This window comes from Triplophysa dalaica, chromosome 5, assembly GCF_015846415.1.
Source record: "Triplophysa dalaica isolate WHDGS20190420 chromosome 5, ASM1584641v1, whole genome shotgun sequence".
NCBI classification, from domain to species: Eukaryota; Metazoa; Chordata; class Actinopteri; order Cypriniformes; family Nemacheilidae; genus Triplophysa; species Triplophysa dalaica.
Window position 1 is genome coordinate 7662524 of NC_079546.1, and position 16239 is coordinate 7678762.

The window sequence follows — 16239 nt, forward strand, 5'->3', positions numbered from 1 at the left end:
TCCTCCACTTTAAAGGGCCATTAAATGGCTTTTTTTAGTGAGCACGGTTTTTTATTTTGTGGTTGATGACCTGAAGACAGAAAAGCAAACACGGGTTCCTCTTTACCTGAGTATTACCATAGTGACGAAGTGCAAATGCAAACGACGTGTGAGTCATGCAGTACCAGCATGCACTGCGCTGGACATTTAACATGAAGGGGTGGGATTAACTACGAACGCTGAGAAAATCTAATTCAATTCGTGGATCTGATTCGTTCGGACTCTTTGATTCATTCAACCGGTTCACGAAGTCATCGCGCACGTGCAAACGTGCAAAACACATTTAGTTAAATATTGCTTCCATTGTATTTTTGATTGATGTGTTTAGTGAGCGGTGTACACGATTGCACAATTGCACAATTTTCTTTCCAAGCGAACTTCACAAAATCGAGTCATTTACAAAAACGTCCCGAGTCGGCTCGACTGAATCATTCAAAACGAGTCGGTTAAAAAACGACACATTCGCGAACATGATCACAGGAGGCGTAACCGCGCAGAACCTGAGCTCAAATCCGCACCCTGCTTTACTTCGTCGCATTCATTGAATCTTACACGCCGTCGCACAGACCTTGCAAATCCTTACAACATTTAAAGCAATCGTTAGCAGCAATGGCCAACTACATCCACGTTCCCGAAAGCGCGCCGCTTGTTCCCAAATTAGACGTGACGGTGGACGAGCACGATTTCAGAGCCGGAGCGTTGAAATTGATTAAGACGCTCAGACCCCAATGGAAACCTTCGGAGGTCAAAATGAAGGTAATTCTCACTCTTTACCCGTTGCTTACAATTTGACCGCTCCGAGTTCGTCAAAAGCCGACATGTGGTGACAGAAGCACGTTAACATGCGTAATAAAACGTAAAATGCCAAGCCGAGTCTTCAAATCCTGAGCTGCGTCACCAGATGGACCCATCTGCACCATGGCGCACGGCAGAGACACCAGCAGCAAATGCGAGCTGTCAAAGCTCTTATTTATGGAAAACGTGCTTTTGTCATTCATGCAACACGGTGCTTTTTAAAAGCACAATTAAGACGCGTTCACAACTGTTAGTGTAAGATGAAAGCGTAAAAGTAACAAAAATTGTAACGGGAAATGGGTGGGCGGAGGATATCTGATGTTTGATATTTTGTAGCATATACAGTAGGCCTATATGCCACTGTCCACTAGTTTGGTGAAATACGTATGTGTGCGCGTTTTTGATGACTCTATTTTAAACAATGGCTATATTTGTGTAATTACAAATTAACAATTGTAATGAAGTAATGGTAATGTGTAATGCGCTTTTTTAAACATGGTTTATGTATGTGTAATTACGAATTTGTTTAAATGTGATACAGTCAATGCGTAATAATATGTGTTATACACTATTTTAAACATGGTTTATGTTTGTGCAATTACGAATTAGTAATTGGTTTACGTGATACAGATAATGCGTAATAATATGTGTAATACGGTATTTTAAACACGGTTTTTGTATGTGTTATTACGAATTAGTAATTGGTTTATGTGATACAGTTAATGCTTAATAATATGTTTATTAATGGTTTAACATTTGTGCAATATTTAGTTTGTATATATAAAGTTTGTGACCTGGTTTAATTCTTTTGTCTATTCTGTCATAATAACAGCTTACCTTAGAGGAAATTGTAGACTATTAAGGAGCCTCATATATATGACTCATTAATACAATTTCTAAAGATCTGTAAAACTTCCACCCCATGAGGAACTTGTCTTATTCTGTTATGAATTATTTTAATTATTAATTAGCCTCCAAAGGCTTTTAATTAGATCCAAAGGTTTTTAGAAAACATGACCCGGACACCTTATTTAGTTTCGTTTATGAATAACAAAACCGGTTTCTCCCTATGAACGTAGCCATAGAAACTGACATGAAATATAAAAATGAAAAACACCTACATTGACACTTTATATAGATGATGTACAAACACGGATCGAACGTCAATAAATAGTTTTAAAGTCTTTAAAGCGACACATTCAGTTTAACTCACGCAGTTATGCCTTGTTTCTAAACTGAGTTTATGTTAATAGTGACATAATTAGTTTTTAAGTGGCATTCCATTCCAGTGGAATAACTGCAGTGGTGTCACTGTGACACTACAGACATAATTTATTAACCTGAGAAGGCTGGAATCAAGATCACAGTGGGAGGATACCTTTCACAAACTTGTGAAGGCAAAAACACCTTAAGCGGTCCGACAACCCGTTTCGCAGAACTGTCCGTCCTGCCTATTCCAAGAACAAACAAACTTGCAGTCCTACGTATACTTCATAAACTGGAAATTATGTTAGTCCTTGAACTTGCCTTTCATAGGCAAACCATTTCATGCCTGCATGTATTGATGACTTTGACAAGCTGCAATGTAATGGTTCAGGTTTCTGTTGCCTTGGTGCTAGCTACCAAGGCGATCCAAGACTTTTCTTTTGCTCTGTGCCTGTGGACAAATGTTCGATCAAGTTTTCAGGTGCTTCATTATTTTTAACGGATTAATGAACTTCCTTAAATGGCATATCAGAATGATCATTTCTATTCAGACACTGGTGCTGTTATAGGTTATACAATGATTTTGCTATAGTCATTCCTATCGTAATCCCAGGATAAGGGATCACATTGTAGTTATTTTAATATCATCATTTTCATTTATAATAATACAATAAGCAAAAAATACATATAAACTAACTTCCCCATTGTAGCAAAAAAACGCATGTAAAAAAGAAAAGAAAGATGAAAAGCAATCTGTAACAAAATTCATGTAAACTCAACGCTGTTCAGCCCGAGGTGTGGAAGAGTTATTTCCTTGTATAAACAAAATTGGTAGGGGTGTAACCTGCTTGAATGTGGGAATGAAATAAGATACCAACTGGGATGTTTTCATGAACTTGAAAACAATACGGGGTGCTCCGCACATGCCCGTCCCCACTGATGCAGGCGGAAATCAAATTTCTGACGTCCTCTGTCATTGAATCCCAATGCAGATGATTGTGCCCTGGAATGCCAAGCTTCCCAAACACGCCTCATTTACATTAGTCAGACAATGCAAATATGTTCAGCTCCACCAGATAATGTATCATTTTTTGTTGTTGTTGTCATCAGTTTGAAATCAACTCGTGACACCTGAGTCATACGCCTACATTTGTGAACCACATTTAGGTGCGGTTTAGTGTTTTGTTATGCGACAGCGAACAAATATTCTTGTTGTAAGGGCATATATTTCGAAATTACAATACGTTTAGAAATATTTGCTGTCTTTCATATTTTTCGCAAATGTAATTTTATTAAATGAAAATAATATTTGATCTCGGTACTGATAAAGAGCATGTGAGGGAAGGTTTGTCTGTTGTATCTGTGGAGGTCAACCTCAAACCATCTGCACGAGTCGATATCTCCTATCGCTTCATTTCTTCCTCTTTCACAGTTTTTCACAGACGGCATTACGAACAAGCTGATCGGCTGTTATGTCGGCAGCTCCATGAAGGAAGTGGTCCTGGTACGCGTCTACGGGCATAAGACGGAGCTGTTTGTGGACCGTGAGAACGAGGTGAAGAGCTTCCGTGTTCTCCAGGCGCATCGATGTGCACCACGCCTCTACTGTACCTTCAACAACGGCCTGTGTTATGAGTTTCTCCAGGGCGTGGTACTGGAACCTGAACATATCCGTAGCCCTGCATTCTTCAGGTAGGAAAGAGATATTAGGAGCACTCAAACTATCATTTCATTGCTCTTTTATCGCCGGATTGATGCCAGAACACTGTTGTCATTCATAATACAGCGGTAATTGATTAAGAGCAAGTATGACGGAGATAGAGACACTGGCGTTGACCTCAAACTAGCCAGACGCTTGTAACTTCAACCTTCACCCTGTAATCCTTTAAGACGAGCAATGACGCATTATGGTCTTGCTCACACATTGACCCAGGCCTCCTGCCAACACATGTGGGTTCTCAGACAGCTGTGAAAGAACAAGGCTACTGTGTTAGAAGGGTGATAGCAGAAATAGTTGCCGATAAGCTATTTTAGACAGTTTCATTTAAAGGAACAGCATTCAAAGGCATCATTTATTCACCCTTATGTTGTTTAAAACCCGTATTATGTTTCTGCTTTAGTAAAACGCACAAGGGGTTTGGAGCTTTCAAATTTTAACCCTTGTTCATTTTCAATGAATTGTTTAATCTGAAAGATTTATTTATAAATAAAACCGATCAGGTCTACAATTTGGTCCGTTCCTCACACAAAGCTTGTAAGCTTCATAAAACTTTAAAACAACTTTAAAACAATCTCTATGGAGCCTTTGCATCCTTTTTGAAGTTAAAAGGCTTAAGGTTTCTTTTATTTGCATATATAAATCATCAGGACTGAAATTTCATCTTTTGGTGAGCTGTCCCTTTAAGCTTCATTATCACCTGAGGATTTATCATACTGGAAATTATAATACATACGTTTCTTTTAACAGGCACATTGCAAGGCAGATGGCGAAGTACCATGCCATACATGCCCATAACGGTTGGGTGCCCCAATCAGACCTCTGGATGAAGATGAGCAAGTTCTTTTCTCTTGTTCCTTCCCACTTTAATGACCCTGAAAAGGACCAGAGGTGAGGAGAGAACTGTAAACCAACCTTTTTTTCAAACAAGGTGTTTCTTCAGCAAAACAGTACAAGTAGAGAGTTGTACACAGTAACATGCACTTAGATATAACAATTTGGCAGAATTAAAGCAATCACGACACTTTCACATCTCGATGCCAAAGAATATATCTTAACTTGTTTCGACATAAACATGTCCTGCCCTCATTGTCAATCGAAAACCCACCCAATGTTACATGACTCATCATGTCATGGTTTCTGGTACATGCACAGAGACACGTATTTGCACCAGTTCAGGGCAAGCACACGTTTAGCTGTTAATCTAAACAGGATAAGCAGCAATGTATATGAATGTCGTTTGGTTCATTTCGCAGGTGGGAAATATGCTTGAGGCAAGTAGATTTTTACATTATCTGAGATCGCCGCGATGTTCTGAGCGGACTATAGTATGTTGCTGTGCTATGGCCAGACTGGACTAGAAAGCACAACTAATTATTTTAATGAAAAGTGTGATGGTTTCTAGTAACAGCAATTAGAGCTTTCACAACAAGCACCAAATAACACACCCGTCCAGTGTTTCTGTGGTTACATTAGTATTAATATACTCACAACTATACTTCTAATTCATCTTGAACTGTTGCTACTAACTTGAATTCAGTGCCGTTTCGGGGCTAGTGTTGCTAGTGCATTTACGTTCGTAACTTACAATTTTTCCCAATAATGAGGGCATGTGCGAACACAGCATGCAATTTGTGTGTTGTATATCACACAGAACGCACACATTTACAAATATGTGCACGTTTTTAAAAAAACTGTATGTATGTGTGGGTGGTTGAATAGACATGGAAGGGAGAGACTTTTTTCACCAATTAACCTTTTTTAATCTGAGTTCATGTAAATGTTGTATTTTTTAAGTACAAATGTTTCAAGCCCTATGAAAAATACATATATCAGATTAAGTCGAGAATGCTATTTTTCATTAAAAGTGTAATCTTTACAGACCGTTGACCTCTAGGATATGTTAAATAAAAAGCTTTCTTGCAGCTCAGTGGTTAGAACGTGGCGCTAGCAACGCCAAGGTCGTGGGTTCGATCCCAGGGATTGCACATACCCACATACAAATGTATAGTATCATGCAATGTAAGTCGCTTTGGATAAAAGCGTCTGCCAAATGCATAAATGTTAATGATTGTCATTGAATTTAAATAAAAAAATGTGACTTTCTTATTTATTATTTAATAATACAAACATTTCATTTTTGCATAGGCTATATTATACCATATTCAAAGTTGAAATGACAAAAAAAGGCGTGTTGAGAATGTTCATAAATTCTCATTTTTCAACACAAAACGGTCCAGACATTGTATAGTTTTTTGAATATCTTTCTTAAAATGACCTGTTGGCAGGCTGTACAGCGAGGTCCCCAGCACAACATGCCTCAGAGAGGAGATGATCTGGCTTCAGAAGAGCCTCTCTAAACTGGGTTCCCCAGTTGTTCTCTGTCACAACGATCTGCTCTGTAAGAACATCATCTGCAACCAACAGGAAGGTGAGTCCTACATACCCCACCGGCTTCCTTCATCCACAGCGTTTGTTTCCCCAACCCCCCTGCCTCAGGTAGGCTTGAATTCAGTGTTTTCACCTAAATTTAGTATGGATGGCCTCCCCTGAAAGATCTTAAAATGACATTCTCATCCATCAATTTCTCTAATGGACCAGGTGAATCCACTGGTTTCCACAAAATGTGTTTTTTTTTTTTTTTAATCAAAAGCAAATGTGTGTTTGTGTTGCTTTGGGGAATGTTGCTGTGATGCTGTTTTCATAATGTAGAGACTGACGACCGCCCTGCGCTGGCGGAGGCGACATGCTCTGGGGAATGAATGCGAGTGTGACTTGGAAGATAGTGAGCAAGTGAGAAAATGGCCGCAGTAGTCACAGGAAAACATATACTTCCTGTCTCTTGCCTCTTTTTTTGAGACAGACGCATTTAAAGTGTTAATTATAGTCACATGCTTTTTACTTACTTCCATAAAGGTACCTGTTGCCCCTTTAAACTGTTCTTGAACCTGTAAATAATTCACAATAACAGACGTTAAGTCATGGAAATCCGGTTCAGGAACGGGGTTTGGAAGCAGCTACGACCTTGGGCACGTGTTTGTATTTGAACTTCACAAACCATAACTTTCAGAGAGGAAGGAGGCTACATTTGTAGAGAAAAGTGCCAAGCCACTTCCTCTTTTCAGCTTTTGAAAAACAGACTGCGAAAGTTTTCACAGTTAAGTGCCAAAGGTCCTTTTTAGTATTTCTTCCCCCTTCATAAAGTGCTACAGTGAACGCGCAAAGAGCGTTTCGTAATAGCTTTCCAAGACTGTACTTGTTTTTGTTTTTGTTTCTATTCGTAGTCACTCAGGGAGTCAAATATGTTTAAGTCTCACAGGCTCAAAGTGCACAGGTAGCCAACATGGCATTTACATAGAGGCTGTAACTCGTGGCCTCATTGGCTGGCTCATCAACCAATGGGGATGGTGTGTGGCGGGGGTGTGCGTTTATGAGATGAGCCGTGTTTGTTCTTAAAGGGGAGGTGCCCATTGGCCTCTCTGCAGTGAAGCTGTGTGTGTTCTGTGACAGATGTGAGTTTGCCAAATCTCTTCATCTGCTGCACAGGGCTATAGCCACTGACTGGAGATGTTCAGTGTGTCCCGCTAGGATGCCACCGGGTCTGGTAACAACCTCACGTGTCTCTTTCTGTAGACCAACACTTCTGTCCAATGTCAATCAAACTTTCCCTACACACCGTAAGCTTTAGAGCAATTGGAATGCAAGGCACAGTAATAATAGCACACAAATGGAAAAAAAACAGGGCGGGATTTTCTTTTAAAGGAGTCATGTCATGAGGAAAATAACATTTTTATTTGAGGAGCCTGATGTACTATAAAAAAATACAGTCACTTTTTAAACACACAAATGATTTTTAATACACATTTTTAGCAATAGAAATACTGGAAATAAATGTTTGGCCCAGAAATGTATTATTCATTTGCGTCTGCAGTTAAACGCTTTAATCCAAAGCGACTACTGCACTGCAAATGCAATGCTCTACCATTTGAGCTAGTGGACCTTAGAGGTAAAAGGAAAGCATGACATGACCCCTTTAAAAATACATTAAAAGAACATTGCACTACACATCTAGATTGCATCAGAGGAGTAAGGCTTTGAATTCTGAAGTCAGCACTGTACTGTAAACATCACAATCACTGTCCAACAAATACGTCATTGCTTGCTAGACAGACTCTACGTGCCTCTAGATGGCAACGTTGCCCATTTTCTCTTCTTTACCTCTTGTCTTTTCCAACCCTGTGGCCTACGATCATCTGATTCGTCTTTCGTTGTTGCACTTCAAGTCGTACGCTTGACTCCAATGTGAATTCTTCTTCTATTTTTACCAGTCTCTTTGTGTTTTCTCCTTTAGATAACAAAGCTGTTTGTGTTTGATTCTTTCTTTCACCAGACAAACAAGATATTTCCCAGAAAACGTGTGAAACTTGCAATGACAACTCGCGCCCACAATTTCCTACTTAGAAAATATGCGTGAATTGGAAAACAGGTCTTCTTTTTAGACTGGTCTCCCCCTCTCGATCTTTCATTGGTTGGCCTTGAACTTGAATCATTGGTGCCAATGTTGTTCGAGCAAAGATTTGATAACGCCACAGTGCTTAAGCATTCAAGGAAAAAAACGTCTTAATGTAGTTAACCCTAACTTGTGTAGTTTAGAAAGAATAAGAGAAATACAAAATACACACTTCAACTTTAAACCGTAACTACAGATGTTATTGCAAGTTTTTCACGTTTCCTTTCAGCACGCACTTATAAATATAACATGCCGTTTATCTTGCATGCTCTGAGCGCATGTCATCTGTTTATTTCTGTCATTTGTGTATTCTTTCATGTCTATCACCAGAATGCGAATCCTTACTCCTTTACTCAGATGTCATTTAATCAGTCATTTAAATTGCAGCTAAACCCCATGTAGTGTTGGTTTGCTAATACAGGCATAGAATGTTACAGTAAAAAAGGAAAAGGGTTTAGAGGACAGTGCCCGTGCGCTTTTATCAACTAAATCTTGTTTGTTTGCCCTCCCGCAGGAAATGTCAAATTCATTGACTACGAATACGCTGGTTACAATTACCAAGCCTTTGACATTGGGAATCACTTCAATGAATTTGCAGGTAATGGAATATGACCGTCTATTATTAGATGAGGCCATCACACAGAGTTGAGAAACCCGTTTTACAACATGGTCTGTGACTGTAAGTGATTGTGTAAGTCTTTTGGGCGTGATTCACAGGTCTGAATGAGGTGGACTACAGCCAGTATCCTGGTCGAGAACTCCAGCTGCAGTGGCTTAGGGCCTATCTGGAGGCATACAAAGAATACAAATCATTGGGCACAGATGTGTCAGATACTGAAGTCGAGGTGCTCTATGTGCAAGTCAACCGATTCGCATTGGTGAGTAGAAACAGCGAAGCATTTCGGAACATGAAAAAAAACGTTTGAAGGAAACTTTGTGTTATTTTGTACACACCCATGTGACGTTTAACATGTTTTAAGACCTTGGAAAAATCAAATTGAGCCACTATGAGCAGATGGACCAATTTAACAATGTCCTTGACAACAACTATAACCATGATGTCTATGAGGAAATCTCTCAGACGTCACCTAAATATCTTTATTTGTGCTCTGAAGAGGCCGGGAGGTCTTAAAACAACGTCATGTGGGTGTGTAAAACCCCCCACAATTTTCATTTGGGGATGAAGTTTTCCTTTAATATGGCCTTACAAGGAAGGCCACAGTGTTAATCATAATAAACAAATGTAGTTGCCTTTATTTTGCATTTGCATCTTTTTTCCTAAGAGTCTTTACATGCATAGACTAAGAGGACTGATAGTGTTTACAAAGGACGGTCTGAGTTGGCTGTGAGATCCTGGCTGTTCGGGATCATTTGACTCTTGCAGAGACCCAATTTTTTTCCGGTGCAGTTCTCTAATGATTGTGCCTTTATTATAGACCAGGAAACCCGTGGTCTGCACTCACATGATGGAAAGATTGATTTAGTCTCATCACAGGGGCTTTTATGGAATACATTTTATTAGCTTTTACCTTACTGTCAGTGATCCAAAATCAACACAAACAACTTGCACGCAGCATTTTTTCCCCTTTTAAATGGGTCCACTAAAGGAAACAGTGTTTTCTTAGAAGGCGTAGGTCAAATGTTTCTAAGCAACATTGACGTACAATCTGTTGTGGTAACTTTAATATCTGGGTGAAAACTGAAGTGGCGCAGAGTAAACATGTTGATTTTATTTCCGTAAAATAACAACGTATATTATTATTTTTTCCATGACGAAGAAAACGCATACATTCATAAATACAGACAAAATAACAAAATGGTTCTTACTTTATAGACTTGTGTTCTTGTTCTATTCAGGCATCACATTTCTTCTGGGGACTGTGGGCTTTAATCCAAGCGCAATACTCAACCATCGACTTTGACTTCCTGGGGTGAGATTGAACTCTTCAACATTGCTTTTCACACACAGTGACATTTAAAACACAGCAAACTCACACTTCACGTGACATTTGTTTTTGCAGATACGCAGTCCTTCGTTTCAGCCAGTACTTCAAGATGAAGCCAGAAGTCACATCGCTGCACCTTCCAGAATAATCTCTCAGGTTGCGGCTCGCGTTACCCTCTAGCGAAGAGCTCCCCCTGGTGGACAGAAGTACTAACTGGAAAGCTCTTCAAGTTTTTGTAGACTGGAAACTGCACGCACTTGTCTGAATACTTTTAGATAAGCTCCTGAACTCATCTCTGAACTCAACACCTCATCAAGTCAGTTTAGTGGGGTAGAAAACCAAGAACTTAATCCCTCTCAGCATCTATCTGCTGGTTGAGAGAGGGTCATCCCGTGCCCTAGTTGTAACGCACTTTCAGTCGAGTAATATTGCGAACCAGCAAACGGTTGACATTTGCTACCACGCACAATAACCTTGGCTCACTTTGGAACCATTAAATATCCATGTATGTGAAAAGCCCTGGAGAATTTCAAGTAACCCCCCCCCGATATTATTTCCCCTGAACCTTCGACAAGAAAAAAAATACTATTTTTTTGACAATAAGGTCCTCTGGGGTTGTTTTAGCAACCTATTAAAAGGTAATTCCTTCTTGTTTACACAACCTTTAAGGGGGAAGTCTGAGTACTGTATAGCAAAGGTGGGTTTACTATACGGAAAGGTCGCTGATGCCGTGCGGTCGTCTGAACGCCGAGCTTCAGCCCTGTCTGTTTCTACGTGGGTCCTTTTGGTGAGATGTGGAAAACGGGGACCAATAGTAGCTTTGTCTCTGTTTCTGAATGAAGATTTTCCCCTCATCCCGTCACTGTGAATTTATAGTTTCTCATCAGTTTCCTCAGCGTGGTGCTTGGAGAAAGTAGTTGATGAAAGTTCTGATGGCCACACCAAAGTGCTGATATTTCTGGCTTGTACATGTTGCACAGTGTATTTTTCAACATATTAAAAAGTAGCACGTGATATTTACTGTTTAAAACAAGGTTTTTATACTTATTTATATTAAGCGATAGTGAGCAGCTGCGAGTGTGTTTTTATCGGATGTATTACGGAAAGGCCTTAATGACTGTATCGGCTACTAGACGCACTTAGCTGTCGCTTTTACTCGACTTGCGCCACAACAGCATAGCTAAGCCCTCTTTGCACAAACTTGAGAACAAAATCAGTCCTCGCTTGTATTTCAGATCGGCCTCTACAAGTTAGTACTTAAAGCAAATAAATGATGTAAGCTTTATTTAACACTTTATTTTCCCCGTTATGCATATTATGAGTCGCTGTACTAAAACACTTCATTCATTCTGCAGTGATTACATGTAGCTCATTAATATCGTTCATCAGTACTTATTTAAAGCATAAATTAAGGTGTTTTTATGGCTTTGGCGCCCCCTGGCTGGCCTCACTTACCTCATTTTCCAGTGTCACTTTTCCTACACGCAACCACATATAACACTGTACATATTAGAAACTGTGAAATTCTGGCGTTTTATTGTATTTTGAAGTACGCTTCTTTTTCTATGCCAGTTCTTTTGTAAGACTGTCAGTCTAACACCTCGATTACGTTTTTGAACTGTCATGGACCACACCGGATGCTACGTTGTTATTTTACTCTCGGTAATATAAATGTAATATGCCCAGAAAAGAATTTGCGTATCACTTTTTGCAGTTAGCTGTTACTGAGATAACAGATGTCTTTGCACTCTATACAACAGAAAGTGACGGGTAGTTCCAAACTTTCAGCCAATCAAGTGCTTCGGGTGCACATTTGAGTTAACCTTGTACAGAACTGCCTCATGCAAGCGTCTTCTGTCGGTTTGGGTATAGGTGTTTATGCACAGCTGTAAACAAACTGTAAAAGAAAGAAACTTTGCTAAAACTATGTCCATTGTGAATAACTAAACTATGATTATCATTTTTCTAAACTGTTAGGTAGATTAAATCTGGGGATGAAATCCTGAAGTGTTGCATCTTAGATTCTGTATCAAATTATTTGAATAGAAATAAAATTATACATATTTTGCCTGTATTTCTTGCCTAGTCTTTTAGTGTATATAATATTTCAGATCATTTTTAAACAGTACGAACATAAGGAGCTCTTAATGTGATTAAAACTGTGAGGTTGCAGAGAGAAACCTGTTCTGTTGTGTTTGTTTTGCACCACACCGATGTCTATTTTAATGGCAAATTGAGTTTTGAATAATGGATTGTGCCAACACTTTGTTCAAAAATTGGTTAACAGCAGGGATGAACGAAATCGTGCCTGTTTTTTACGCTACAAAGTGTTTGGGAAAGAAATAATTATAACAGCGCTCGGTTCATGTTGTAATTGAATTAGTTTCAGTCCCTGCAGCGGCTTCCGCTGAGAGCTCCACATTAATTACCAAATTCAATATCTGATATTCACGCCTCAACTTATTTCCATTTTACAAAGGTCATATTACAAACACTTGTCTGAAGTGAATTACAAGTGCGTGTAATAAACAAAACATGCCAAGTGGTACAATTTGACTCCTACATTTGCCTCATCCACATTTACTACGAATAACATAATAAACCTAAAAAAGTTTCCTACACATACAGGCCTACATTCTGCAATACAGCATAGGATGCATCTTTACAAAAAGCCCATTTGCTTTTTTCACAACAGGTGGTAGACATGGACCAAATGACTGGAAAAGCTTAAAAGGATCTACGAGACGAAGCACTTATTCTTAGCGTTTCCTTTAAGGCTCTGCGGGAGGGTATAATAAAGCCATACAGTTATGGCAACGTGTCCCATAGAGACAAGGTCACGATAATACGTTTTGAGGAATAAAGATGTTAAAGGCACAAACAATGTGCGGCGGGTCAGGCGTTCATTCATCTTGATTAGACGTGCCAACCTAATTACAAGCGGATGAAACAGTAATTAGCACAAGTCTCACCTCATTAATCACATAAGACTTCTTCGGTCTATTTTTATCTGATGAATGGCTCTTTAAACATGGGGGGATATTTATATTTGGGGTAATTGTACGCAGCTTGCTCGATCTAGTTTTACTTCATAGTAACCTCATTAGTTTATCATTGTTTAATGGACGCTCTTGTCAGCGCCAATGTATGTTTCTACACATAAGATGATATCAAGATGCTGCTATGCTGATTCGATATTTTGGTGGGTATAAATAAGATGCTTTGGCTGGACATCTGCATTAGCAAATATAAAACACATTATAAATAGAAACCATCTATATATGGATCACAAAACCAGTCTTAAGTAGCACGGGAACATTTTTAGTAAAAGACAAAAATACATTGTGTGGGTCAAAATTATCGATTTTTCTTTTATGCCAAAAATTATTGGGATATTAAGTAAAGATCATGTTCCATGAAGATATTTTGTAAATTTCTCACCTTAAATATATAAAAACTTTATTTTTGTGAGTGGATCGCCTGCCACAGTGCTCCTGATTTACAACTCCAGAGGCGATTTTCTCAATATTTCGCGCTCTCATATTCGTGATTTTGAAATGGTTGTATCTCAAACAGATATTGTCCAATTCTAACAACTCATACATCAATATAAATCTTGTTTTTTCGGCTTTCAGGTTATGTACACATCTAAATTTCGAAATATTGACCCATAAGACTGGTTTTGTTGTCCAGGGTAACATAATACCAAGTTTTAATATTTTTCTCTACAAGTATGAACCATTAGATGTTAAGCATGGAAACTATTACAAAATAACTTACTGTAGTGTGTTTTGGGCCTTATTCCCCTGCTGAAATTATATTGGGACTTAACTATAATTGTGTCTACTGGTGTGTGATGGATTCTATCGGTGGGATGTTAAATCTAACTGGAAAAATGCCCAAAACACACAACAAAAAGGAATTTTGTAATGTTTTTAATAGTAAAAGCTACTGGGTCTTAAGGGTATTCTAATGCAAACCATTAAAATTTCTGTGGTGGTTTCTATTAGGTTTCTACGTTTTTTTCAGCAGGGTCCAGTAGGATTTAATGGTTTGTAATGTTCCCATCCACCAGATAACATTCCACCAACAGAACCACATTAACAGTAGAGACCATTAGTTTCATTAAAACCAGTATTATCTGTATCAGAACCATTTAATCCATTTAGATGGTTTCTATTGTTTTATTCAGCGGGACAATGAAAGAAATTTCACATTGTATTATGTTTAGCCCATAAGTGTAAGCTTTGAGGCAACTTTTATTATATACAAAGCTTATTTGCAGTAGAAACATACATAACTTGCAAACCAGCAGTTTAAAATGATCTTTAATTCAATATATTGTGTAAACGCAATCCTAGACTTGGTTGTGTCACAGGTGTTACAATGATATCTATATCCAGGTGCATCATGTTATTCTGACATGCAATTTAAATCAAACTGCTTCTTGTTAACCATGTACAGGCAGGGGAGTAATTGTAGAAACAAATAAAAAGCCATTGTGCAGTCAAAGATTGCCATCAAGAAACATCTGGCAACAGCAGGCCGGTGGAGTGTTTGTCTCTACAGATGTGGAACACTTCCAGCTCAGATAAGCGTACATGCAGTAGGCAGTGTAATGGCCCGGATCAAAGCCTCAAATTGAGGAGCTAAAGATGCAGAATCAGATTAACTTCTCTCACACAATACCAACAGCTGTTCATAACGCTCAGAGCTCAAGATATTTTCTCAGATTAACAGCGATGACAATGCCAGCAGCTGCTTTTGAAGCGGATCATAACAATAGAATGATGGAGAAAAAAACATGTGCTCGTGACAAAGGGGTTGACAGCCTCAAACGCTTTACATCACACAATCCCCGAGGATCAAACCAGCTTTGTATCAGAGCGCCGCTCGACACTTGAGCGGCCTTCAAAACTAATCTCGGCGCTGCGGCTTTTCAGCGAGCAAATCCCGACTATGATAGCATTCTTACAGTCCCGCTGTCTGTGATAAATGACTGTGTGAACGAACGCCATTAACACCCTGATTTAGTCTGCTAACCATATTGAAGCTCTGTCGACAATGGGATTGTGCTTGTGTGGTCCACACAAAATGACTGTGTGGGTCTTTGTTGATAGAATTACGGTCTTGATTAATAGTTTAGTCAATAAGTAATCCCTTTTCTCTCTGTATTTCTGAAGCCAGTTAAATGACAATATGTAGGTCAATGGGCTTGGCTTAGTTTTCCAATTTCAGTGACTAAGACATTATCAGATAGACATATGAGAATTCAATTAAAACAGCCTGTATTGTCTGTTAGCTATGTACATAGGCCTACACACTGTATATTGGTTTTATTATTTTTGGACTTCCATTGTTTTTATACCAAATTTATATATTCTGTCCTCCCACTATGGTCTTACCGCCAAAGACTGAACGCTTTATGCAGTTGGCAGACACTTTTATCCAAAGCAACTTTCAGTGCATTTAAGATATACATTTTTAATCGGTATGCATGTTCCCTGGGAATCAAACCCATAATATTTGCTCTGATAACGCAATGCCCTACCAATTGAGCAACAGACCTTGTCTATATACTGGGCTGCCAAGTTGTTCATATTCACAGTTGAACTCGCCGCACCTCGGGAATCATGTGGCTGACCTTCAGTTCCTAATGTGCCAAATGATATTACCTTTGGGGTCAGAGGTCATCACACAGAAGTTTAGGGAATGCCGGTAATGTTGTGCAGAAGGTCATTGATTATGATCTTGCACGCTCTTCTCATCAGCATATAACACATGACTGATTCACAAACCTTTGTGTCTTTCCACGTGTACTTGTATTTTAAATCGGAACCAAAGGCATATTGATGTGTATCAGTTTTGTATAGATCGTATCTTTTTTTATAAATAAACAAGAACTGGGTGTGACAAATGGGTAATTGAACGTGATATAAAAGCATTATTTGTCTATTAGTATAAGGATGTTTAAGAAGCCACATGTCTACTTTGTGACAAAATGTGTCTGCATCACAAACGAAGGC

At 38.9% G+C, this 16239-nt stretch overlaps 2 protein-coding genes across 4 annotated transcripts in view; one reads left to right on the forward strand and one right to left on the reverse strand.

Annotated features, from left to right (window-relative positions):
• The window catches only part of strap (serine/threonine kinase receptor associated protein), a 39350-nt gene that overhangs the window by 3827 nt on the left and 19284 nt on the right, over positions 1 to 16239 (reverse strand). The window contains exon 1 of one of the 2 annotated variants that reach the window (XM_056747839.1): positions 4494 to 4623. The exons of the other annotated variant lie outside the window; for it this stretch is intronic. Coding sequence (XP_056603817.1) covers positions 4494 to 4543 — 50 coding nt within the window. The 5' untranslated portion in view covers positions 4544 to 4623. Of the gene's footprint in view, positions 1 to 4493; positions 4624 to 16239 lie in introns of those variants that run through there. 2 annotated transcript variants of the gene reach the window in all.
• On the forward strand, positions 522 to 12287 carry etnk1 (ethanolamine kinase 1). Of its 2 annotated transcripts, XM_056747837.1 has the most exons (9): positions 522 to 795; positions 3473 to 3732; positions 4508 to 4648; positions 5014 to 5031; positions 6046 to 6188; positions 8782 to 8865; positions 8985 to 9145; positions 10125 to 10198; positions 10289 to 12287. In XM_056747837.1, the coding sequence occupies exons 1-9, from the start codon at positions 649 to 651 to the stop codon at positions 10359 to 10361; spliced, it is 1101 nt and encodes a 366-aa protein (XP_056603815.1). In that variant the 5' UTR covers positions 522 to 648; the 3' UTR covers positions 10362 to 12287. The 2 variants fall into 2 exon arrangements, with proteins under 2 accessions (XP_056603815.1, XP_056603816.1); XM_056747838.1 differs by lacking the exon at positions 5014 to 5031 and having other exon boundaries at positions 525 to 795.